This window comes from Choloepus didactylus, chromosome 7 (genome assembly GCF_015220235.1).
Source record: "Choloepus didactylus isolate mChoDid1 chromosome 7, mChoDid1.pri, whole genome shotgun sequence".
In the NCBI taxonomy this organism is placed as follows: Eukaryota; Metazoa; Chordata; class Mammalia; order Pilosa; family Megalonychidae; genus Choloepus; species Choloepus didactylus.
In genome coordinates, this window is record NC_051313.1 from 31774133 (window position 1) to 31800584 (window position 26452).

Below are 26452 nucleotides of genomic sequence, written 5' to 3' on the forward strand. Positions count from 1 at the left end.
AGCACTTATCCATATTTAGACTTTTCCACTTTGCTCAAACTTTCCTTCTCCAAGCCAAATAATGGATTTTTCTTGACCTTGTAAGAGCAATTTAAATTATCAATACTAATGGAGAGTGCTATAAACATGGACAACAGCAGAAAATCCAAATAGTCTGGTCTGGGACTACATCTAATTTTCAATTTTGGCAATCACTTCTTTTTTTTGCAATTTTATTTTTTTCATTTTCAAGTTCATGTGGCATTTTTTTTTCAATGACTCAGTTTAAAATTAATTTCTATTCCCAAATATTTACAAGATAGAGTGAAGAGAGATGAGCATAAAATTACTTGAAGAATATGGACCAAGATTAAACATTCATCAAGAACAACTGAACGTGGACTATACTTTTTTCCTCTATTTTATTTTCATGTGCTGATTTAATTGTTTACAACCAGACACAAGAAGAAAGTACAAAACAAAGACTAAACTTCTAGTCTGTAATTTTAAAAAATCTCTTTATTAAGCTTATTACAGTAGGATCCATTTTTTAAAAAATTTAAGTACAAAAAATTCTGGAAGGATTGTCACTAAAATGTTGTCAATGGGTGATGACATTAGAAGTGATTTTCCTTTTTGCTTCTGAGTTTTCTAATTTTTTCTACAACGAACATGCATTTTTTTAAAACCTTAAGCAAATTCTTATACATTCCTCTTTTCCACCAATTTTATCAGTTTACAGCCTATCAGCTAGGATCGTGACAAATGCTGATACTTGTCTTGTTTCCTGGGTTTTACTTCCAAGTATTATGAACTTTTCCTACAGTAATTTTTATTAAAGGCATTTCCTATTAACCAGAGTTAAAGTGTGACCTTTGATTTATATGAAAATTATGCACAAAACGTAAACTCTCTTATTATTAGATCGAGTTAGAAAGTGAGTATTCTACACAATGTAAGACAAACCACAGACCTTACCCTTCTATTTTCTGGTTTGACATGAACTGTCAAATTCCTTTTTAAAGGGTGTACATACACACTTTTTATTTGGAAATTCCATATTCCAAAAAAATCAATTCAGATATTAACTATTGTGGGATTTTGATAATTCTAGCAATGACAGAGGTGAATTTTATCTTGCAATTTTCTATCAAAAATCAAATAACATTTCAAATATGATTAACCTGATCAAAGTGAGAATATATTTAATTAAGAGCATACCATTTATAAAAATAGTATTGCCACTTGGTCATGAGTGTCTCAGTACATTACTGCAACTCCTTAAATTCAGAAAAATGTAGCATTCATATAATACTACAGTCCATGAAAAGATTATATTCTTTTATTGTTTTTTTGTTCATACATGTTGTTTTCAACTTTCAATAATAAAATTCAATAAATTTGATTCCTTAATCATAAAAACTTGCTTTACACATTATTTACATGCTGTCAAACTCAACAGCCATACAAAACATGACAAGGATTTAACTGACTCTATGCACAGTACCATCACACAGAAGGAAGAATGAACCAATCAAGAAATATACATTCAAAGATTAAACTGTAGATACGCACAGTGTATTTGGCACTGTTCATTAATATTATAGTGCCTTCCTCTCAGAGACAGGCATTCCTAAGCTCTAGTCACAATATATCAGAATTTGCTACTCACATCAAAACTAGCTTTCAAACTTTGAAACAGTAAAGCTAATTAAGCTTTAAGAAACATAAAACACAACCAGAATTGGGAATGGAATTCAAACCCTCCAACTTGCTATACTCCAAATAGCTGCCACCCATAAAATAGGTTCAATTTGGTAATTTTTCGCTTGTGGGAAGCGTTAAGTAAAAATGAGTTAAAGACAGTATCCTTCAATACATACAGATGAACTACACTTTTCTTTAAAATGATCAGTTTTTCGTGGAAATGCAAAGAGAGCCCTGATGAGGCATCACCTGTAATGATTCTGGTAGGAATCATAAGTAGGCAATCGTTAACAACCAATGTCATTAACATCGTAGAGATCATCCTAACAGTTGAGCTCATGAGAAGATTCTGGAATGCTTGTATCTGACTCCAGAACCCTTAGAGACTTGTTTTAAGGGTCTCTTCCTAGGAATAACAGACCCAGATCACAGCTTACAGACTTATTTTGATGTGTAATAGTACAGCATTACGAAACGGAGAAAATAAAAGCACAGACTCAACTATTAAACCTTTAGCAACTTGGGCTATTGATCAGTGTGTAATTTATTTCACTAATTTCATTTAACAAATGTTAAGTCCCTTCACTTCCACAGGACCCATTAATTATAAAAGCCATACATACTCTAGAACGTTTATAAAATATGACTTACATTTATCATATTCATGAAGGACATAAATTTGACTTCACCTAAGGCAAGAAAGCTTCAGTAGAACATGGATCACAGTTCAGGGAAAGAAAAATTGGAAATTCACTAGCAAAGTTTGGAGATATTCTGTGGCTTCACATGAAACTTTTAGCAATAAATTAAGACTTAAAAAAACAGTCTTACAATGTAAAAAGGACTATGAAGTGCAAAGTAATGTCACTGGACCAAAATTTAGTTTAATCATTTTTATTTCAAGTGTATCTTTAAAATCATAAATGGGGTTTTATAATTTATGGGAAAACACATTTATTCTTCAGAATCTGACAAGCAATTCCAGACCATGCTTTCCAAACCCAGTCTTCTTTACTATTTTGCAAACTTCAGAGACCTCAAATTTAAACTACTCCATTCTTAATGTAAAATTTAGATAACTACTGTATGCTTGTTGATAAGAGCGTTTTCTCAAAACATGCCATCAAATATAAAGAATGGTTTCTGTTCACGGATCAGGAGGGAAGAAATATTAAACACCTATCAAAAAATCATTTATTGGTTTCAAAAATAAAAGAAACTGTATTATTCTCTGTTATAAAAGAGAACATGTAAAATTAAATTATCTTTGTAGACTTTTGGTAATATTTTACTCCCTATACAGCTTCAATCCTATTTAAGATCTTTTATGCCAGTCACCATCAGGATTTACTGAGTAAAATTCCTAAGTATTAACACGGCCCTAATGTGCAATTCCAAAGTGGAACAGGTTACTTTTGAGGAAAAGAACTCACTGGTAAGTTCCCGCAAATGTTTTTTTCTTCATTTTTCTTTTAAATAAAAAGTTAATGCAATCATTTTTTAAACCAACTTTGGGTACTATCTAGCACACTATCCCCGAACAAAAAAAGAAATAAAAACTTTCTCATTTTAGGGAATTTTCCACTTTTAAGATCACAGGTCCCCCCAACATTCTTCTTGACTGCCAAATTCAATATTTAAATTTTTTAAGTTATTTCAAGGTAGTAAGAATTATTTTTTAAATGATTTTAACAACCCCGAGCATAAACATCACAACAACACACTCAAGTCATATCATTTGACTATAATGAAGTAGGAGATGAAAATGGACGGACATCTGAAGATAAGCATTCCCTCTGTCAAAGATGAGCAAACTTTTAACATGTGAGCAGCACAGAACTCCACTTCTCTGGACACTCCTCAAACTCAGAATGTTTCTATTTAATAGAGTCAATATATTTCTTAAAAAGTAAAGTTTGGTCACTAGAAAAGACTGAACAAAAATTATTACCCTCACTCCAAAACAACAACAAACAGCTCTAATTACCTCCCCACTTCTCCCCACAAAAACAGGGAAGTAGTTGGGGCTGAAGCCTTTAAATTTGAAATTTCAACACCTAAAACATTGCTCCCATTAGCTCAAAGCTACAGGTCTATGTATTTCCTTCTCCAATACTTCCCCCATTTATATAAGTTTATTTCTATACATACACACGCATAAGCATGCACATAGGCGTGCGCATTAAGCGCACGTGCACACACACACTCTCTCACTCTCAAGTAAGACACTTTTTTGTGTTTGTTGATAAATTATGAGGATCATGAACTGGGTGTGTACAGGGTTTCAAAGGTGCTTTGTAAACATCAGAGTCATTTGGGTCCTTTTCTCCAAAAGCCTGAAATCAAATCACACAACCAGGGATCACTACTTTCCCAGACGCTGTTCACAGGTTGCATATTGACGAAGGGCAGAGAAAAAGTCCTCATAACTGATGTTTAAATGGGAAGGCAAAGACCTAAAAAGAAAGCACAGGGGAAAAAAAGTAATTAGATGATCTACTGCAATTTCATGGGGAAGGAGAGGGAAAAAAAGATAATGACTAAAAGGAGGTTAAGGACCAAAGAAAGTAAATTATAAGCATAGAGTGTGCCAAAACATTTCTAATAAAAGATTGTGAAATTTGCTGTGAAATGGTTCAAGTAAAAAATAATAAGCCCTTCCTTCCACAAGAAGAGAAAAGCAACTTCTAATATGTTAGATTCAGAACATGTTAAAGCATAAGCCTAGATTAATGCAAAGCTGTTGATCTATGTATAAAGGATCTCACTCAAATCCAAGGTAAGGACTCTCTGTGGTCAGAGGAAAGCCAGTACTACTCGAACGGTTTAGAAAAGCCAGGCTTAACATTCGGCAGAGCAGCACAGCGTCCCCACAGGATGGTGCACTCAGGCCACAGGGTGGGTTCTAAATAAATGAACAGTATTTATCTCTGCCATTTCCAACTGCTCAAGCGAGCAATGACTGTGAGGATAAGTACCTTAAAGACAGAGTAAACACATATCCAGAAGGTTCCCCTTTAAATATTTTAAACTTAAAAAATAATTTTCAATAATTAACCTTTTAAAAGATCTCTATTTTATACAGCTTTATAACCAAGCTTTGGGAAACCAGTACCAGAGCCAAACATGTGCTGGAGCACAGGAGTCACTTTCAGAGCTATATTCATGCATGCCAAAAGACAAAGGGCAAAACAAACCTGCCATGGAAAACTCCTGCCTGACCCTGTGGTTCTCTCTCGTTATGTTTCTTTCTCTGTCTTTCCTCTGACTGCTCAGAATTCTGAAACAACTCACCCACTTGCCTCCATCTCATTTTCACCTTAGTAATCTTTTCAATCAACCTCAAGTCTATTCATGCTACTGAAGTGATTTCCTCATTTAAGGCCATTTAATGGCCACCTTCTTGCTAAGGCTTGCTTCAAATGTCCTCAAACTCCCCATTTCCCCAAGTCCTTGTCATTCTATACTCTGTCTCAATAGCTTCATCTCCTCTCATTCCTCAAGAAGCACTTAGCCCACTGTCCCTCAGTGCCTTACTTCTTCCCAGACTGTCTGTGAAGGCCCCACCCTTCTTCTACTTCTCTGTATGATAATTAAGATGTGGTCCTGGCCATCGCAGCTCTCAGTCTAGTGTAGAGAAACAAATACAGAGCGAATTCAACATAATGAGGTAAAAGCTCTGACAGAAGTGTGCACATAGGCTTCTTGGAGAACCTGTGATGTACTAGGTATCTGAGCTCCATTATCAGATTTAAATCCTCAACACCATATTCAATTGTCCATTTTAAAAATAGAGATGCTTAAGTAACTTTCCAAAAAAACATAATACCCTTCTTCCCCCAAACCACTGCTGCCTTTCTCAGAGCCCACAAATACAGGCACTAAAATGACTTGGAAAACTCCTGGAGAAAAACAGACAAGAGAAACATATGCTCAAGATGAGGAACCCAGAGTCTGGAGACCTGGGTTCTAATTCTACTTTGTTACAAACTTGAGTAATGTCTCTTCTCCATTTTCCTCACCGATAAAACAAAGGGGTAGGACAAGATGAGCTATGCTTTTCCAAGCATAATGTTATGTATTCTTTTCTCCCTTCTGCCCCCAAGTTCAAAGCATTTCTTAAAGGACCCGTTAAATGCAGTGTTCCTCTATGCACACTTCACAGAGGTCCTCTATTTACATAGGTTCAACTACTTCCTAAGTATCGACAATCTCCAAATGTACATTTTCAGCCTTGACTTCTCACCCAAGCATCAATTCCACATCTTCACCTGCCCTAATGAATATTTCCATCTAAATACCCATAGCCTCAAAGCCATCCTACCTTTGAATTCAACGTCTTATACTCAAAATCAAGGCTCCCTGTCACTTAGGCTTAAAAACTTTGGAACCATTTCTTCTCTTTCCTAACTTCTAACACAATTAACAAAGTATTAGGCCTGCAATCATACTTGGTAAACACTTCTGTTGGCAGATAGAATTTATAGTACTTTGCTTGTAAGACCCAGAATTTAAACATATTTGAAGGAAATTCAATTTCTCCTTTGTTCCACATCAGGAGTTGGTAAATATAGCCTATGAGTCTACACCTGTTTTTGTAAATAAAAAGTTCTATCAGAACATAGCCATACCCATTTGTTTACATATTGCCTATTGTTGTTTATCACACTAGTAGAGTTGAGTAGTTCCAACAGAAAGGAATAGACTTTACGGTCCAAGACTGTATGGCCTGCGAAGCTTTACAATATTTACCATTTGGTCCCTTCCAGAAAAAATTTATAAACCCAGTTCTAAATAATCAAATTCATCTTTATCACTGTATTCCTTATCTTTATTACTTCTCCCCTAAAATACAGATATGACATCTTCATTTATCTTTCTTTCCAAAATCCAATCCACTGAGTAAACAAATGCCAAACAAATCTTCCAGATTCACCATTCCCACATTATCTGCAGGCCCAATGATTTCCTACTGCCTGTCCAAACAAGTATACATATTCCTTAGGCTGGCATTCAAAGCCTTCCAAACTTCTAAATCCCCAAGCTGTTTGCCCCTCATACAACTACTTGATACTAACTCTCTGTTCTGGTAGGGTTAGTTTTCTCACTATTAACTTAAAAATGCCATGTTCACTCACTGCCCCACTCTCTCTAGCTTTCTTTTTTCCTTCTGCTCACTCCTAAACTTATCTCCTTTACTCTGATTATACAAATTCTACCCATTTTACAAACCCCAGATCAAGTAACAACTCTTCTGAAGAATCAGCAACTCCAACCACAGAGATATCTCTCACTCTTGAACTCCTCTGACAGCGTCAATTCCAAACATGTGCACGATCACACACTCACTTGTATCTACATATGTTTTTATTTCACCACTAATACTAAAAGATACCTGAAAGAAAGATTCTTGTATTATAATTCTTTGGGATCTTCTACCATACCTAGTACAGTGCTGGGCTCAAGAAGCACTTGCTAAATCAAACCCAAGTCAGTCCCCTTTTATTACTTACACAATCTCAGTCAATCTGATGTGCCAAGGAAGAAAGCCTAATGTGCTGTCCATGGGACCAAACTTCAATACTAAATCAGGATCAGGGAAACCATGTGAACCTTGGAAATAAAGAAATACATATGAACTTAACATGAATTGCTTACTTAATCTAGACTAATAAACATACCAAGGGCAAAATCTGTTAATCAAATTGGCTTCTTATACTTTGAACATCTGTTCCCTTCAGAAGCTTTATTTGTTGTTTCCATGCCCCCACCCATATCCCATCATATACTTTAATTATGTTAATTCCAAATGTGGAAGTTTTCTCAAAAGTCCATTTAACTGGAAAAAAAAAATCCATTTAACTGGACTGAATGATTATCTGCTAAGGAGGGGTAACACAACTCCTACCCTAAACCCTACAGGTACCCAAAATACCCCATCTATTTTTCAAGACTCAGCTTAAGCCTTCTCTTGGCATCCTGGGAAGGGAACTGCTTTAAGGGCACAACTGCTTATTCTGGCCACAGCTTTGCTAGCCTAAGGTTGTAGCTCCAGTTAGCACAAGTCATACAATGGCCAGAAATTTAACAGAGACCTTGGAAATAAGGGCCAAGATAAGCTCTCCATAAATGATGGGAAACTAGACACATATAAGGTGGGAAGGAAAGTGAGAAACAAGATAGCAAGGAAGTCTAGTGAAAAATAAAAGTCAAGGAGCCTTGAGCACTGGTGGCAATGTTGAATGCACTCTCCAATCCCATGTCAAGATCTTGGAAGCCTTACAAGTTTGAGGTGTTTGAGCGTAATCTTTGTGCAAATCACTGGCTGTCCACTGAACTATGCAGACACATGAAACCAGAAAAATTAAAATAAAAAATGTTTAAACTGAGCAGAGACGGCAGCAGTCATCTTTATTTACAGACAGTATGATCTTATATGTAGAAAATCTTAAGAATCTACAAAAGAACCTCTATTAAGTGAATTTTAGCTCAGTCACAGGATACAAAATCCATATTTTAAAAAATTGTATTTCTCTATATTACAATCTGAAAATAAAATAAACAATTCCATAAACAATAGCATCAAAAAGAATAAAATACTCAGAAATAAATTTAACAAAAGAAGTAAAAGTCCTATCCTGAAATTACAAAACACTGTTGAGAGAAAACTTAAGAGTCAAGTAAATGGAGAGATATACTATGTTCATGAATTGGAAGACTCAATATTGATAAAATGGCAATTCTCCCCAAACTGATTACAGATTCAACGCACTCCTATCAAAATACTAGTCCAGATTTTAGAAACTGACAAGCTGATCCTAAAATTTATATGAAAAGGCAAACACCTTCAATAGCCAAAACGACTATGAAAAAGAAATTAAGAGTCGAAGGACTTACACTAACTAATTTCAAAACTTACTATAAGGCTACAATAATCAAGACAGTGTGGCATAAGGATAGACATATAGACCAGTGGAAAAGAACAGAGATCTCAGAAATAAATCCACACATTTATGGTCAATTGATTTTCAAAAAAGGAGCCAAGGAATTCAAGGAGGGAAAGACAGTCTTTTCAACAAATGGTGGTGGACCAACCGGTATTCTTTACCTCACTCACAAAAATTAAGTTAAACTGGATTACAGACCTAAATGTAACAGCTAAAACTATAAAACTTCTAGAAGAAAACATAGTGGAGAATCATTGCAACTTTGAGTTAGGCAAATATATCTTAGATATGACACCAGATGCACAATGCATAGAATAACTGATGAACTGGATTTCAAAGAAATTAAACAGAAAAAGTAAGCCACAGGCAGGGAAAAAGTATATGTAAATCATATATCTGATAAAGGACTTGTATCCAGAATACATAAAAAATTCTTAAAATTCATAATAATAACACAAAAATCCCATTAAAAAGAGGCAAAATATTTGAACAGACACTTTACCAAAGATACAATGAAAAGTTAGCACATGAAAAAACATACACTATTGTTAGTCATTAGAAAAATGTGAATTAAAACCAAAAGGATATATTGTTACACACCTATTAAAATGGGTATTTTAAAAACTTGACATTACCACCTGTTGTGAAGAATGTGGAAAATGGAACATCACTTCAGAAAAGTTTGACAGTTGATTAAAAAGTTAAACATTCACTCACCATACAACCTAGCAATTGCTCTATTAGGTATCTAACCAACAGAAAGGAAAAAAAACATCTACACAATGAAGGCTCAAATGTGGATGGTCATAGTAGCATTATTCAAAAACTAGAAACAATCCAAATGTGCATTAACTGGTGAATGAAAAAAAAGTTTACCCATACAGTAGAATGCTACTCACCAATAAAAAATGAACTACTAATACGCACAACATGGCTGTACCTCAAAAATATTATACTGAGTGAAAGAAGCAAACCACAAAAGACTACATAGTGCATGAATCCATTTAATAAGATTTCTAAAAAAGGCAAAAGCATAGAAAGCAGAGCAGTGGTTGTCTGAGGTTAAATGTGGGGTGGGAACTGATTACAGTCACAAGGAAACCTTAGGAGTAATAGTATTGAAAAATGTTTGCTTCTGCCAGATGAATGAATTAACTTAAGGACTGTGTATATTTTCATTATCATGGGTCTAACAACCCCTGAAGGCAACACCTGGGCTCAACCCTTTAGAACTTCTCTACAGGCTACCTGAAGGGCCACCTTTGGGCCCCATGCCAATTTTTAGCACATCTTAAATTCCTCTCTGGTTGAGACCACACAGGGTCCGGGAAACAGTCAACATCCCGGTAACCTCTGACCAGAGAGCCCTCACAACAGTCTACTCATTCATTCAACCTGAATACAGTTAAGAAATGACAGAATAGAGAATATACATACACACACATTAACATGAATATACATATATATATTAATATACATATATATGACTTACTAAGTAAACTGTTTAACATATCTACATCCAAATCTGTGGATTTCTTTTGCTGCTGGGCTACTAACTGGCAAAAGTCCTGAGCAGCTCTCACAATATCTGCTTTTCCATCTTCTGGAGACAGTAATATCACTGAGGGTTGGCAATTTAAAACTGGAAGAAAAAACAAACAAGACATTTTTAAAACCCCTCTTCCAGACATATTTCAAAATCAGTTTTTAAGACATATTCAGTTCAGACCAAATTAAAGGTAGTTCTTAGAGAAATCAAGTATCTAAACTCCTCTGTTCAGTATCAAAATGTATTTAGCTACTCTCCTCTGAAAAGATGCACACACTCAAAATCATGTTTATGTATACATTTATATGCTGCCTTCTTTTCAAAGTGTTCAAATGGACCTTGTATGTATGAATAAATCCTCTAGAAATAGTAATTCTAATTATAGGCTTGCTAACAATTTCTACTTGTCTTAAATGCCATCTACAATCATAGTACAGTAAGTAGTAAAACAGGATAGAAGGAAAAAAATGAAGCTTGTAGAAAAAAATGTGTACTTCAAAGGAAGAATATGCACTGTCTATAGCACATAATTCCACCACCTTATCACATTTTGATTCTATGGGAGCTGTTTCACAACTGATGGGATCATAGGTAATTGATAACAATGCAAATGTCTTGTATATTGACATGCAAATTCTTCCTTCTCTGGAGGAGGTTCAATTATCTTCTCTCCCATCCCATGGAAAAACCACTTGCCACTATTTATATATTTATTTCAATATTCCTGATCCATAAATGTTCCATTCTTTTGAGCTGGTGATAAAATCTGCTTGATTCTTGCTTATTTGATTGGTAAATATTGGTAAAAATCAAATCTTTAACACAGGTTCTTTTTTTTGTATCTATGAGAGTCATGATTATATATATTTTTCTGAAAATTATCTTTTGACAAGATGAGGAGAAAATCTAATAAATCTGATGATTAAAGACTATGATAATAAAGACTAATATAGGAAAATGAATGAATGCCTTGAACCATAAAACACATTTGCATATGTTATATGTTTTACATATTCAATTTTACAGTCATGCTTACCTTGATCATCTTTGTCATTACTATTTGCAAACTCTGGTGAATATTTGGAACAATCTAAACCCAGAAGTTCCTGTTGTTGTTTTAAAATTTCATCCATCAATCTGGAATTATTTCTTTTGAAAATACCTTAAAAAGAAAAAAAGCAAGTAAATCACAACTAGGTTAATTTATCCGCTTCAATAATGAAAATAACGCTAGGTCCAGAACTGAAGAAATTCCAAATGAAGCAGGAATGACTAACCCTAAACTAGAATTTCAAAGGAAAACAAGCCACAAACTTTTTTGATAAAAGAGTTTGGCTTCAGACTCAAGTGAAAAATGTACAGGGTTATCTACTTAGTAGCAATGTGAACATGACAGAAATTTAGACCTAGAAAGGAATTTTAAGAGATCGTATAGTTGAAACATTTGCAGATTTAGAATCTGAGCTCCAATGTCCTTAAGTGACTTGTACAAGAATTTATAAATTGCAGCCTTGATCTAATCTAGAGCCCAGATCTTGATTTCTCTGTAGATTTGTTATGTGGATTAAATACTATTAAATACTATTACCTCAATTTGAATAATTTTTTGAATCTTAAGAGAAACTACTACAAATTATGGAAAAAGTAGAAAATAGACAAAAGTAACAAAATCAACATTTAGTACATTCAAATAAAGCAAAGAAATAAACAGCATAAAAAGTTTTTGATCCTCCAACTATGCACAGAAAAGTTAATACTTTAACCACTGTCATATGATTAAGAAAGATGAAGGAACTATGTAACATATTTAATACTATTTAAACTATTAAGATAGAACTCTAAAAACAAACAGCAGGTTTTTGGACATTTTCAAAGAGACAGCTTTCTGGTGGCCCCTACATGTTTGATCTTTATCAACTGTGCTACTCTTCTCAGTCAAGCCTGACTTCAGAGCAGTCCACACAGATTAACAGGAAGAGAGGACATAGTAAATATATATAAAACACAGCAGAGAATATGCTGTATACAAATGCATACAGGTGCAGCATCAATTGAAAGGTAAAAGTCCCCTCTGCAAGAGTTGAGCTGAGCTGAACAGAGAAAGCAGGATACAAAGTAAAATAAGGTCAGCTGAAAGGAAGAAAATGGAGGGAATATTTAGATGGGGAAAATGTTTCAGAAAAAGCATAGTTTTGAAAGCCCAAAAGATAGACAAATGGTGCTGGTGCAAAGATTTGAGGGTCAGGGAATAAAATTAGAGTGGGGCTAATTGTTATTTCATTTTGCCTACTGGATGGGTAATCAATGATTTCTGAATAGCATAGCAATGAGTATATTTACAATATACTCAATATAGAGAAGGCCCATTAGCAGACCACTGCAGTAGTACACACATAATGTGATGAGCAATGGAAAAGCAGGATTCACTACAAAGGAAGAAGGGAGAGAATACAGTACCTGACTTAAGAGATGTCAGGGCAGAAAACCTCCATGACTTTAATCCTGGGTAGCAAAAAATGCTAACAGTTTAAAAAAAAAAAAAAAAAAAAGGTGGAGAAATTCTACAAAAAGAATTGATTTGGAGGAACAGGTAAATTCAGTTTTAAACACCTGGTGATAGAATGTTTAGATGGAGGATACTGCCAAAGCGATTAAGAGACATGAGATGGAAGGATAAGCACCAGGTGGTAGTGATCTTATCTGTTTCTTTCACTCACTAGGCCTGGCACAGAGCAGACACTCAATGAATAAACGCTTGCTGAAAGAAGAGCACAGGTTAGCAAAGAAGATGCAGATATATATGTGGGAGACATCCTTCTTAACGTGATAACTGGACACAGAAGATGAGCTCTCAAAAGGATAAAAGTATACAAAGAAAAGCAGAGTGCTAAAGATGCAGCTGATTATGAAAGCCCACAATTATAAGATTCTACATTTGGAAATTTAAGAACATTTTGTAATACCCATAACCAGAGCAAGAGTAAACAAAAAATATATTCCCAATCAAATACTAACAAAACTTTACAGGAAGGTGATCAACACCATTTCTGAGTAGGTATTACTATCCTAATCATTATTATTCAAATAGCACCCAATCTTACTCCACCAAGGAGGGAACATGAAAGTAAACAGAAAAGATATTTAGCCAATTCCAAAACTGAAATTGTGACTTCAAAGTAATAAATTCTCAGTGCAAAGTAGTAACACTGTTTATCTAAATTTAAGAAATCGCTTTTCATTAGTTTACAACTAAATTGCATTATACTTTCATGCAAATCCACATTTTTTTCCAAGCCCTGCAAAATGTTAAGGAAATGAAGATAACCGTTTATTCTTCTAAGATCCTATTTGGGATTACCCAAAACCACTGACCTTATATCTCAAAGAGCAAATAACATACATTACTTAAAGCATGGTAATAGCTGTAAGAATATAGATAGGTACTGTAGGAATACAGATGTATAGGATATAAACATTATCCTGAAGTCAATTACAAAATTCACATGTATGACACAAAAAGCACATACTACAAAATGGACTGTATGCTTTGTATGACTGTATGGTGTGTGAATATATCGCAATAAAACTGAATTATTAAAAAAACAGCATATAAATATATGATAAAGGTTTATAAATGTTACAACTTCCAAATTATCTATGTAGGGGAGAAAAGCAATTTAGACTATATTTTAGTCTATACTCTAGATATAAATTATGGAAGGCATATTAATTTCAAACATTTCCTAATTTAAAAACAGAACACAAAATCTCCACAACACTCTTTTTTTTTTTAATATATATTTTTTCATTTTTATTGAGATTGTTCAGATAACATACAATTATCCAAAGATCCAAAGTGTACAATCACTTGCGCCTGGTACCCTCATACAGCTGTGCATCCATCACACTTAATTTTTGTTCAATTTTTAGAAACTTTTCATTACTCCAGACAAGAAATAAAGTGAAAGATGAGAAAAGAAAAAAAAAGAAAAGGAATCTCTACTCCTCCCCATCCCTAACCAACCCCCCTCAATTGTTGACTCATAGTATTGATATAGTACGTTTGTTACTGTTTATGAAAAAATGTTGAAATACTACTAAATGTAGTATATAGTTTGTAATAGGTACATAGTTCTTCCCTACATGCCCCTCTATTATTAACTTCTAATTGTATTGTCATGCATTTGTTCTGGTTCATGGAAGCAATTTCTAGTATTTGTACAGTTGATCATGGACGTTGCCCACCATAGGATTCAGTTTTATACATTCCCATCTTTTGACCTCTAACTTTCCTTCTGGTGACATATATGACTCTGAGCTTCCCCTTTCCACCTCATTCATACACCATTCGGCACTGTTAGTTATTCTCACATCTTGCTACCAACACCCCAGTTCATTTCCAAACATTTAAGTTCATTCTAATTGAACATTCTGCTCATACTAAGCAACCACTCCCCATTCCTAAGCCTCATCCTATATCTTGGTACCTTTTATTTCATGTCTATCAGTTTACATATTATAATTAGTTCCTATCAGTGAGACCCTGCAATAATTGTCCTTATGTGTCTGGCTTATTTCACTCAGTATATTGCCCTCGAGGTTTTGTCATCAATCCATTTTTTTTTTTAATATGGTTTTGTTCACTCACCATACATTCCATCCCAAGTAAATAATCGATGGTTCTCTGCATGGTCATACATTTATGTGTTCACCACCTTCACCACTATCTATATAAGAGCATCCACATTTCTGCCACAAGGCAGGAGGGAGAGTCAAAGAAGGTAGAGAGGCAAAAGAAAGAGGAAAAAAAAATGACAGCTAGGAAGCAGCAAAAGGAAAAATAACCTTAAATCAAAGTAGAATAAAGAATCAGACAGTACCACCAATGTCAAGTGTCTAACATGCCTCCCCTATTCCCCCCTCTTATCTGCATTTACTTTGGTATATCACCTTTGTTACATTAAAGGAAGCATAATACAATGATTCCATTAGTTGCAGTCTCTAGTTTATGCTGATTGCATCCCTCCACCAATGCCTCCCCATTTTTAACACCTTGCAAGGTTGACATTTGCTTGTTCTCCCTTGTAAAAGAACATATTTGTACATTTTATCACAATTGTTGAATACTCTATATTTCACCAAGTTACACAGTCCCAGTCTTTATCTTTCCTCCTTTCTTGTGGTGTCTCACATGCTCCCCACCTTCGTCTCTCAACCGTATTCATAGTTACCTTTGTTCAGTGTACTTACATTGCTGTGCTACCATCTCCCAAAACTGTGTTCCAAACCACGCATTCCTGTCTTCTATCACCCTGTAGTGCTCCCTGTAGTATTTCCTGTAGGGCAGGTGTCTTGTTCACAAAGTCTCTCATTGTCTGTTTGTCAGAAAATATTTTGAGCTCTCCCTCATATTTGAAGGACAGTTTTGCTGAATATAGGATTCTTGGTTGGCGGTTTTTCCCTTTCAGTATCTTAAATATATCACACCACTTCCTTCTTGCCTCCATGGTTTCTGCTGAGAGATCCGCACATAGTCTTATTAAGCTTCCTTTGTATCTAATGGATCGCTTTTCTCTTGCTGCTTTCAGGATTCTCTCTTTGTTTTTGACATTTGATAATCTGATTATTAAGTGTCTTGGCGTAGGCCTATTCATATCTCTTCTGTTGAGAGTACGCTGCACTTCTTGGATCTGTAGTTTTATCTCTTTCATAAGAGATGGGAAATTTTCATTAATTATTTCCTCTATTATTGTTTCTGCCCCCTTTCCCTTCTCTTCTCCTTCTGGGACACCAATGATATGTACATTATTGTACTTTGTTTCATCCCTGAGTTCCCGGAGACGTTGCTCATATTTTTTCATTCTTTTCTCCATCTGCTCCTTTGCGTGTAGGCTTTCAGGTGTTTTGTTCCCCAGTTCCTGAGTGTTTTCTTCTGCCTCTTGAGATCTGCTGTTGTATGTTTCCATTGTGTCTTTCACCTCCTGTGTTGTGCCTTTTATTTCCATAGATTCTACTAGTTGTTTTTTTGAACTTTTGATTTCTGCCATATATATGCCCAGTGTTTCCTTTACAGCCTCTATCTCTTTTGCAGTATCTTCTCTAAACTTTTTGATTTGATTTAGCATTAGTTGTTTAAATTCCTGTATCTCAGTTGAAGTGTATGTTTGTTCCTTTGACTGGGCCATAACTTTGTTTTTCTTAGTGTAGGGTTGTAATTTTCTGTTGTCTAGGCATGGTTTCCTTGGTTATCCAAATCAGGTTTTCCCAGACCAGATCAGGCTCAGGTCCCAGAGGGAAGAAATATTCAGTATCTGGTTTCCCTGAGGGTGTGTCTTAGAAAATTGCTCCACCCTTTGATGCCTCAGGTCACTGTGCTTTTCTGCCCAGCAGGTGATGCCTGTTAGCCTATAATTCTTGACTGGTGTGAGGAGGTATGGCTGTGTTCCCCCAGGCTCTGGGGTCTGGTTCTGAATGGAAAGGGCCCCACCCCTTTCCTCCTAGAGAAGACCCCCCAGGTGGAGGTCATTAGCATTTCAATGGTCTCCCTCTCTGCTTGTGCTGTCTCCACCCTTCCCCGAGTCACAGCCCTAGGAACTCAAAATGACTGAGGCTTTCTTCACTAAGCTGAAAAAGAAACAGATAGTCCCCTTCAGACCCAGTCCAAGGTGACCCTCCGGCTCTCCAAGGCCAGTCGTCACCCAAAGCCTCTGTCTGTTTTTTTGGGGATGCGTACCTGTAGTGAGCAGTTCACACTCGCCACTTAAAACCCCAGGTGGAGCTCAGCTGAACTATGTTTGCTTGCTGGGAGAGAGCTTCTCTGTGGCACCACGTGGCTCTGCAGCTCGGGCTATGGGGGAGGGGGTCTCACGACTTGGATCCGCAGGTTTTACTTACAGATTTTATGCTGTGTTCTCGGGCATTCCTCCCAATTCAGGTTGGTGTATGATGAGTGGATGGTCTCGTTTGTCCCCCCGCAGTTATTCTGGATTATTTACTAGTTGTTTCTGGTTTTTTGTAGTTGTTCCAGGGGGACTACTTAGCTTCCACTCCTCTCTATGCTGCCATCTTGCCCCGCCTCTATAATGGCGTTTTGGGGAACATAATATATCCAACTGACACTCTCTGGTTCATGCAAACATCCATAGCTTCTCATTCTCTGGTCTCAAAACCGAAAGGGTGTTGCGGCTGGAATCCCTTTACAAAGGAGCTTGGATGGGACACTAAGGACCTAGAATCCAAACTGCCTCTTGTCTGTTGAAGCCTAGCATGGTTGAGTAGTGTGCCCAAGGCCAGACAGCTGTTAAGGACTCCACAACACTCTTACCAGGATATGTGAGTTTATTAAAACACAAAATGGTATATGAATCTATTTCCCATATGAACTAAGATTTATTCATTTTAATAGAAACCCAGCACTAGGAATCCTTATCACTCTGATCCCTTAAAAAAATATCTATGCTTCAGTTCTCACTAATTCACTCATCTTCACCTCAGCCTCCAGATTAAAATGGAAAAGGGAAAGCTTTTCAGGAAGTTCTTGCTCTCTCCACGGAAATCGATGACATTCTTAATCACCAAAATGGTCACGACCTCTTCTCAGTCTTTACCCTCTGCCTTTCAACCTTTCTGAAGCATTTACCATTAATGACCACCCTGCTTCCTTCTCAAAATTCTGTCTTTATCCCATGTGCTCCAAATGTCCACACCCACTTCAACTCTCAACCTGTTAATTGAGTGGCTCCTTCTTATTATTCACTGTTCTTTTCTTCCTTCCACCCCTTTAGGTGGAGATTATTCCTCAGAATTTCCATCTCAGCCCTCACTTTCTGTCCATGTACCCTTCCTTCTCTGAGTCTAGACACTCACAAGACATCAAAATCACTCAGGACCAAGACAAGGCTAAGACGAGTGAGACCCTCACTTAGGTACAAACTTTAAGAGAGCACTTTCAAAACATATAGTAACAAAATAAATAATAATTTTAAAAATAGCTGCAAAAAATGAAAATTAATACAAAAAAAGTGCATGATGAACAAAACATTAAAATTTTAAGACCAGATCAGGATTTGGTTCCTAGTATTTCCAATTCATTCAAACATCTAATTCTACCTACAAGTTCTGAAAGCATTCTGAAAGTGAACAAATCTAAAACTTGCCAGCTTGTTACAAAGCTAGCTCTCAAAACACTTGTTATCAAGTTTTTTTGTTTTTTTAATGGAGCAGTACTACAACTGTAAGTGTTAAATGTACATGCACTTAGGGACAAGGCCTGGAACAGAATAAGCAAAATAAGAACCATAAATGTATGAGGATGGTGGGACATAACTGCTGTAAAGCAGTTTATGTAAATGTTAAAAAACAAACAAACAAACAAAAAAACAAAACTTAGCCCATCTTCTAGGTGTTCTATTTCTAAAGAAGGGACCACTACCTGCCCAGTCATCCAGGCATCTTCCCTATTCTCTAGCTTTATCATCCCTCCCTCCCCATAATATGCCAAGCTCATACACTCTTCTTTAGCAATGTTCCCTGCATTCATATTCCTTCTATTGCCCCAACTCTGTTTCAAGCCATTTTCCCTTCTCTATAATATTATAGTTACCTTCTAATGGGTCTTCCTACCCCTTCTAACAAGTCTCAACCCCATTTGACTTACAAATTGATCATCCTGATGTATATCTTCTTTTCTGGAATGTTCCAACTTTAATATCTTCAATAGCTCTCAATTGCCTAGCGTCTTAGTTAAGAACAAACTGCTCAACTCAGCATTAACAGCCCAGCCTATACCTTCCATGCTTGGAGGATATAAATAATTTATTTTTATGAAATGCATGAATCTTTCAATTTCTCTATAGTACTCTATCCCCAGCAAATTAGAATTGCCCGATATTTCCAAAAAAACACATGGAGTTACTTTCCAACCTCCATTCTTTGTTATATTACTGTCTCCACTTAGAACCTCTCTGTCCTACCCCCACACCTACAAAAATTCTCCAATTCTTCAAGGCCCAGCTCAAGAGGCCAATCCCCCAGGAAGAGGAGGCCCTTTTCTTCTCTGAATCACTTCCTCCACATTCACACACTTTGTTGAAAACCCGTAATAAACTAATATTCTTCTTTTTACGAAAATTATAGTTCTACCCCTACTGAACTGTAGTCTTCCTTGTGAACTTGAGTCTTACGCATCTCTTATTCCACAAAGCAGGAGTTCAATGTCTATTTAATAAACCGAATTACCAGTTCACAAAGTGCCATCAAACAACAACAAAACATAAAGGGACATGCCATTGAATGGATTTTTTTTTTTTTTTTAAGTTTCCAGGAACCTCTTATAATAAAAGGAGACACTTACTTATTGCATATAGGCAGAAATTCAGTTAAAAAGGAACAAATAACACGGAGGTACAGTTACAAAGTATCTTTTATAAAGAAGACTTTATAAAGTTATTTTAAACAGAATATTTGTCTTGGATGATTTGGATGAAGAGATGAAATAGGAAAGTACAGTTTTCGAGAAGTGCTAAGTGTCATATGTGTAACAGATTAGGAGCAAGATGAAGATGATTTCTGATACCTCATAACTTAACCTTCATCCAGAAATCTGATTATGTTGTATGGTATTTACCCACAAACATAAGGCTCAGAAGAACAGGTAGTGAGACAGGAAGAAATCCAAGCACATGTAGTGTCATGGAAGCAAGAAATAGAAAATATTTCAAAAAGAGTGGTCAATTCAATTAAGTATGCCTTTTCCACCTCTTAGATTATATAATGTATTCAGGTACCCTACTGGAGTCTTTAAATCTCTACAGAATTAAAATGACATTTTGGAATTATCTACAGGTTTCAATATTGAATCTACCCTTACACCCCAGCATATACATATATACGGTTAATGAAGACAAGACACACTCCTGTTCAAATTAAGGGAATCATGGAATAAAGAGTTTAACTAGATGAATATTCAGTCAGAAAATCTCAGCTGTATCCCTTAAATACTGCTTCTTTAAAAATTTATATGAAATGTATAATCAATTCTATAAAATAAGACTTTGAAAATATACATTTAATATATCTTCTTCTAAATCTGAAATTAGTTTTTACTTGGGTTATTTCTTCCCTTCTACTGAAACAGACATAAGAAATATCTAAAAGCAGGTATTTAGAAGGACAAGGGAAGGAAAGTGAAACAAGTGAGATAAACACTAAACAATCTCTTCTGATTATAAAGTACATCACCAGATACATAAGTACTTAAAAATAAATATGAATGGCCCATCCTTCAAAATGGCCTATCTTTTTCCTTGTTTTCTTTTTAAACTAAGACACCTAAGTTACCTAATGATTATCCTCACTTAATTTCTCTAGCAACCCAATTATAACACTATTAAGGACAATCTTCAGAGAAGAAAACATACAGTTACAGAAGAATTAAAATTCCATTAAAATCTTACATGACTAAAATAGTCACAATAAAATAAATCTTATAAGCTAATAAATTTTATTAAAGTCTCAGGATAACTCACAGACAATATTTTAAACTGGGATTATTAGCATGCTATAGCAAAGGAACAGTTATGTATAATAGTGGCATAGTATAATGAAATGAGTGCTGGATTTGAAGTCCCAGCTTTTCCACTCAAGGGATGTGTAAAATACACAAGCCACTGGGCTTTCTTAGCCTTTGGTTCCACAGTTTCAAAATGAGAGTATCTTCTCACTCTGTTCACCTCTCATTCACTAAAAGAGCAGGCTCGCCTTAAAATTAAATTCAGTTGACTAAAAGGCTGAATGCTTACATTGGTAGTACGAAGAAAATTCCATTTACCTTTAAATGTCTTTTATAAACCATTTCTACCATCTTTAGATAAGTACCTCTTTACCAAGGCTTTAAGATGACCCAATATAATCAGGAATAGCATTAAAAGTGACTATATGTGGTCACCTATTATCAATGGAAGTCAGTATAAACATAATGGTTAAATGCAAAAGCTTTGGAATAAAATCTGGTTCAAATCCCAGTTCTGCTTCTTACTAGGCCAGGTTCTTGGCTTTCTAAGTCCCAATTTCTTAATCTGTAAAACCGTTAAATGATTAAATGCACTTCTTGCATAGAATCTGGTACATGGGAAGAGCTCAACATATGGTAATATAAAAGATAAACCTTTGTTTTTTTTAAACATAGATCCTGAACTCTAGTTAAACAGAAGGGTGCTCAGATAATGACATCATTTTAAAAATCAACAAAATAACTAAGATGAATGTGAAATTCTGTGCAAGATGTGAACTATGCAAAGGTGAAGGTTGGGAATAGAACATTCTTTTATATGAGTTTCCACATAAGTGAAGACAAGTAGTCTAAGTTGTATTACGTCATATTGAATGTAATCACAATTATATTTGGACTTTCAACACTTCTGGCAACTCTTAAATCAATATGAGGAGAACAATACTTACTAAAATCATACTTTCTAATAGCATCTGTGTCAGTAGGTCAAATAAGTAAACGAGGGCAAACAATGTTCATTTTCCTCCATTATTTTATGGCTTCTGGGTATTTATGACAGGAAAGGGAAACCGTGACTCAGTTCACTGTGCTTGTGTACAGGAGATGCAGTCCTTCTTTTAATTCAAGGAATACATATTGACTACCTGTTACATGCATGACATGAAGCTATACTCTGTCAGAGAAGCAAAGATTCAAAGGATATACAGCACCTGGGAGCCTGCAATCTAGTAAAATTCTAACATATATTCAAATAGCTATTATTACATGAAGTAGAGAATAGAAGCACCTTTACAGATGTACAAGATTCTAAGAAGACTGAAAGCTAGAGCACGATTGGGGATGGGGACAGTCAAGAGAAGCTACACAGCGGATGACAGGATGGACACATAAGGATCAATGAAAACCTTTTGATAGATCAATGACCACTTGTGAGAAAAAGAAGAAGAGGACATTCCAGGAGGAGAAAATATCAAGTAATTTAAATATGCATGAAGCGAAAGTTATATGTAGGGGAACAGCGAGAAAAGGGGTTGGAAAAGCCGGGAGTACACTGGGCAGATCATTTTAACACTACTGTGAGAAATCTGTACCCAAAAACAATTTCATAAAAAATCCAGTAAAGATTTACAATTAGGGAAGCAATGAAAAGTACTGGATCATTTTGATTTATAGTAAATAATACTAAGGCACACCCCACATTATCCTCACTTACAAAAAAGAACATGAACGTTATCTGTAACAGCAGACAGTTGTAGCCTTCATCCTATCTCACTGCCAACTTTTAATTATGTAAACTTATTACACTCACAGCTCCCAACACTTTACTCAATGCTGTTGCTTGAGCCAAAATTGGAAATGCTGTTATTGGGGAATTCCCCATTCACACAATCACACAGAACACTATACTGTACATGTTCATCCAAATTCCAAATATTTTTACAAGGCTAAGTTCAGGTGTCACCTCCTTCCTTACTAAGGCCATACTGGAGGAACCCTGCTCCTCAGGGATGTTTCCCTTTTTCTCTCTTTAAATAAAGTATTTGACATTCACTTAGGACTTAGGGATTAGTTTGTATTAATTTTTAGTGGATATTCCTAACTTGAAAGTAAACTCTAAGAGAATATCATTTCTTTGCAAACCAGTGCTTCATAGAGTACTCTATACTATAATAGGTACCCAATAAATGTGGAGCTGATGAGTATTTCAATAGGATTGTTTTTACTAGCTATTATTTAAAAAAAATTTTTACAAGCTATTATTTAAAAAATGGAAAATAAGTGTTAAAGAGAATGCAGAGAAACTGGAACTCTAATGCATCATTGGTGGGAAAGTAAAATGGTATAGCCACTGTGGAAAGCATCATGGTGGTTCCTCATTTGAGCTGGCAATTCTATTTTTGGGATATTCACAAAGAGAGCAAAAACATGGTCACAGAAACTTATAAACCAGTGTTTATAGGAGCATTATTTGCAATAGCCAAATGTCCATCAACCAATGAATGGAAAAACAGTATGTGATAAAGACACACAATGGAAAATTATTCAGCCAAAAGAAAGAAAATGAAGCTATGAGATACACTACACCATGGAAAAACACTGAAAAAATTATGCTCAGTGAAACAAACAAGATACATAAGGACAAAAATTATATGCTACTACTTATAAGGAACGAACAGAAATAGAATACTTGCAGAGATAAAAAGCAGATTAGAGGTTACCAGGGGAAGGGAGATAGGGGGTGGGAGGAAGGAGGAATGTTTGTTTGTAAAGATAAAAAAAATAAGGAAAAAAGAAAGAAAAAAAACCCCCACCTAATTCTTAATTGGGAGAAGAAAGTGAGAGGAGAGGGGAGAGACCAAGAGTAACATTAAGGAAATGTAAAAATGCCACGTTTACTGGAGCTGAGGTGAGGCCTTGAAAAAAAAAATCTATATAGAAAAAGTCTTAAATAGAATTTTGTTTGGAAAAACTGAATAAAGCTTAAGTATCTAAACATCCCTGAAAAAGATCAATTTTTCTCACATATCCACACGGCTTGCTCCCTCACCTCCTTCATGTCTATACTCGAGTCACTTTTCTTGGCCACCCTATTTAAAACTGCATCCTCTCCTCCACCAGTGACTTTCAAAACTCTCTCCCATTCTTGGCTTTATTTTTCTTCATAGCACTTATTATCTAGCATACCATGTATTTTACTCATTTTTATTTGTCAGACTCCTTCCACTAAAATGTAAGCTCCATGAACACTGGGATTTTTGTCTGTTTTGTTCTCTGCTGCACCCCAATGCCTGGCACATAACAAACACCCAACGATCATCTGTTGAATGAATGAGTCAATCAAAAATAACAGTGGATAAGTTGAAGGACTCTATTGTAGACAATGAAATCATCTCTTATCCCTTAAAAAATAATTAAAATCACTTTACAGTGCTCTGAGTCCATTCCCTGAAAATGCCCCTAAAACGCCTTTCAGGTATTAGTCAATACTTGGTCGAACTTGACTTCTTCCTTTTCATTATCAACCATTTTTCCTTTAGCAAGTATGACACAGGATATTTCATATCATGTGGGTAATATATCACATCAGCAATTTAAAAATAGGAACTGCCAGAACAAGGAAAACTGGTGATATTATAATATGTGCCTACTAAGCAAGTTAATTGATTTAGCTACACATTTCACCTACACAACTGGAGACACTTGCTTTAAAAGAACCACCTGGATATAAGTGATGTCACAATCAATTCACCAGATTGCTTAATGGCTTTAACTGATTTCCATTTTTGCTTCACTTAATTTTTCCCCAGATAATATTTTCATTGCAAAGAGTGTGTCACCTCCTAAGAGTCTCATGATTTCTACTGGTCTGCTGAGTTCTTTATCAAATTCCATAAAATGTCAGTGTATGATAAACTTTGCCATTGAGGGCAAATCATCATTTGATGACAGGCTACTCAGTCACCATATTCCTAGCTGGTTGCAGAGAAAGCACCAGGGCAAACAGAGATTACCCTAACACCCTGAAAGAGTTACTGTCTGACCTAGACCTACCCTTTCTGACAAAACTCTACACATAAACTACCTGCCTGACTCAGATTTAAAGGTAGAAGTCAGGTTGTAGCTTCTCTGGAGCATACCAGTCGTTTGAAGTTATTAAACAGAGAATAAAACACTGGTTTTCTTTCCTTCATATCAATATGCCTAAAACATTTTTATCAAGTTTATCTATAAGGAAATTCCACTGTTTTGGGATCTGACCAAAACCCAAATATGACAGTCTTCCACAACCTTACCTCCTACTCATTTTTCAATGTCCAGCCTAAAGCCCCATCTCCTCTGCATAAACTTCTCAAGTTCCTCCATTGAGAATTTCTCTCTCCTCTTCTCAAGTTAATTTTGTCCGGGCACTTCTTATTGCCCATGTCACCTGAGTATGTGTCTACCCCACCAGAAATCGCAGAGTCCATGATATTAAATGCATGATTCCAAGAAATGTGCCTAACAGTGCTTCAGGCTTGCAGCTACCAAATAATTGTTGCGTTTTTGTACTTAGAATATTTTCTATGGTGAAACTCATTTCCTCAATCAAAACTTATGGGAAAATAATTATTGTGTCAAGTGCTGTGTTGGCCACGGAGGATCAAGGACCACATGCCACCCCAGGCCTCCAAAGACAGAGTATTGGTAGGATTGCCTACCCAATCCCTCACATAGTTTTCATAAGGCCAGTCGAGTATCACCTAGCCCAAGAAGACAACCTGGCCCCAGTCGCTCCCATTCGCAGTAACTACCACACATCCTATGTCTCAACCCCCTAGCCTGACTGTGACTTAAGAACCTCTCCGAAAAAAGATGAGCTTGGCCAAATCAGTGTATGTTTTTCAGCCTCAGCATCTCGTTTGTGAAGCAAGAGTACTCACATACCACTTACCTTACCGGGGGCGCTACAAAGAATATTTTTTTAAATGTCTAGATCAAACCCAGGGACTTAGGAGGTGTTCAACAAAGATTAGCTCTCTTCCCCGAAAGCGCCAGCACCATGATTTGCACATAAAGGCCACAGAACTGGGGAATTCGCGAGCGGACAGGGTTGCTGTGATGCGGCATGCCTCGGGCACATCTGCCGGACCTTCCCGCCTTCTCCACTGCCGCCAACCTGGTCCCCGCCCTGCCCCCGCCGGGCCTCACCTTGGTGGTCGTAGACGCTAATGTAGGAGATGCCCACGGCCATACACCACACCACAAGGCTTGCGATGTCCGAGAAGCTGGGCTCCTGCTCCTCGGTGATTACCAGGCCCACATGTACCGGCAGCTTCTCCAGGGAACTGCCGTCAGCGCGCCAACGTAGCCGGGGGTGGGCGGCGGCCGGGCCCGGCCCCCTACCCGGGTGCCGGTAGTGCCGGCGGTTCCTGCCGGCTGCCGGGGGCTTGCGGAGCGTGAAGCCGAGCGGAGCTAGGACCGCGGCGGAGGCAGCGCGATAGCAGCGCCGCCAGATCCAGTTCCAGGTGCCGAACCGAACACGAAGCCGGGAGGTGAGCGTGCGGTGCAAGTAAAGCAACGCGTGCAGCACCCGCCACACCAAATCGTACAGCCCCGTCATACTCTCGTGTCGCCCGGGCGCTCTCCCCTCCCTCCCACAGCCGCGGCTCGATGGCTTCTTATCCTCCCTGACAGCTGGCACGAGCCATTGTTCCACGTTCCCACGCCCCCTGCGCCCGAACCCCTTTCCACTGCCAACACCTCACCTCGACCCAGCGGCCA

At 36.7% G+C, this 26452-nt stretch overlaps 1 protein-coding gene across 1 annotated transcript; it reads right to left on the bottom strand.

Annotated features, from left to right (window-relative positions):
* Positions 1-480: 480 nt before the first annotated feature.
* On the bottom strand, positions 481-26452 carry NUS1 (NUS1 dehydrodolichyl diphosphate synthase subunit). Its single transcript, XM_037844412.1, has 5 exons — positions 25880-26452; positions 11219-11344; positions 10126-10275; positions 7200-7299; positions 481-4142 (listed from the first exon to the last, which is right to left on the bottom strand). Exons 1-5 carry the CDS (start codon positions 26289-26291, stop codon positions 4052-4054), a joined length of 879 nt encoding a protein of 292 aa, XP_037700340.1. The 5' UTR covers positions 26292-26452; the 3' UTR covers positions 481-4051.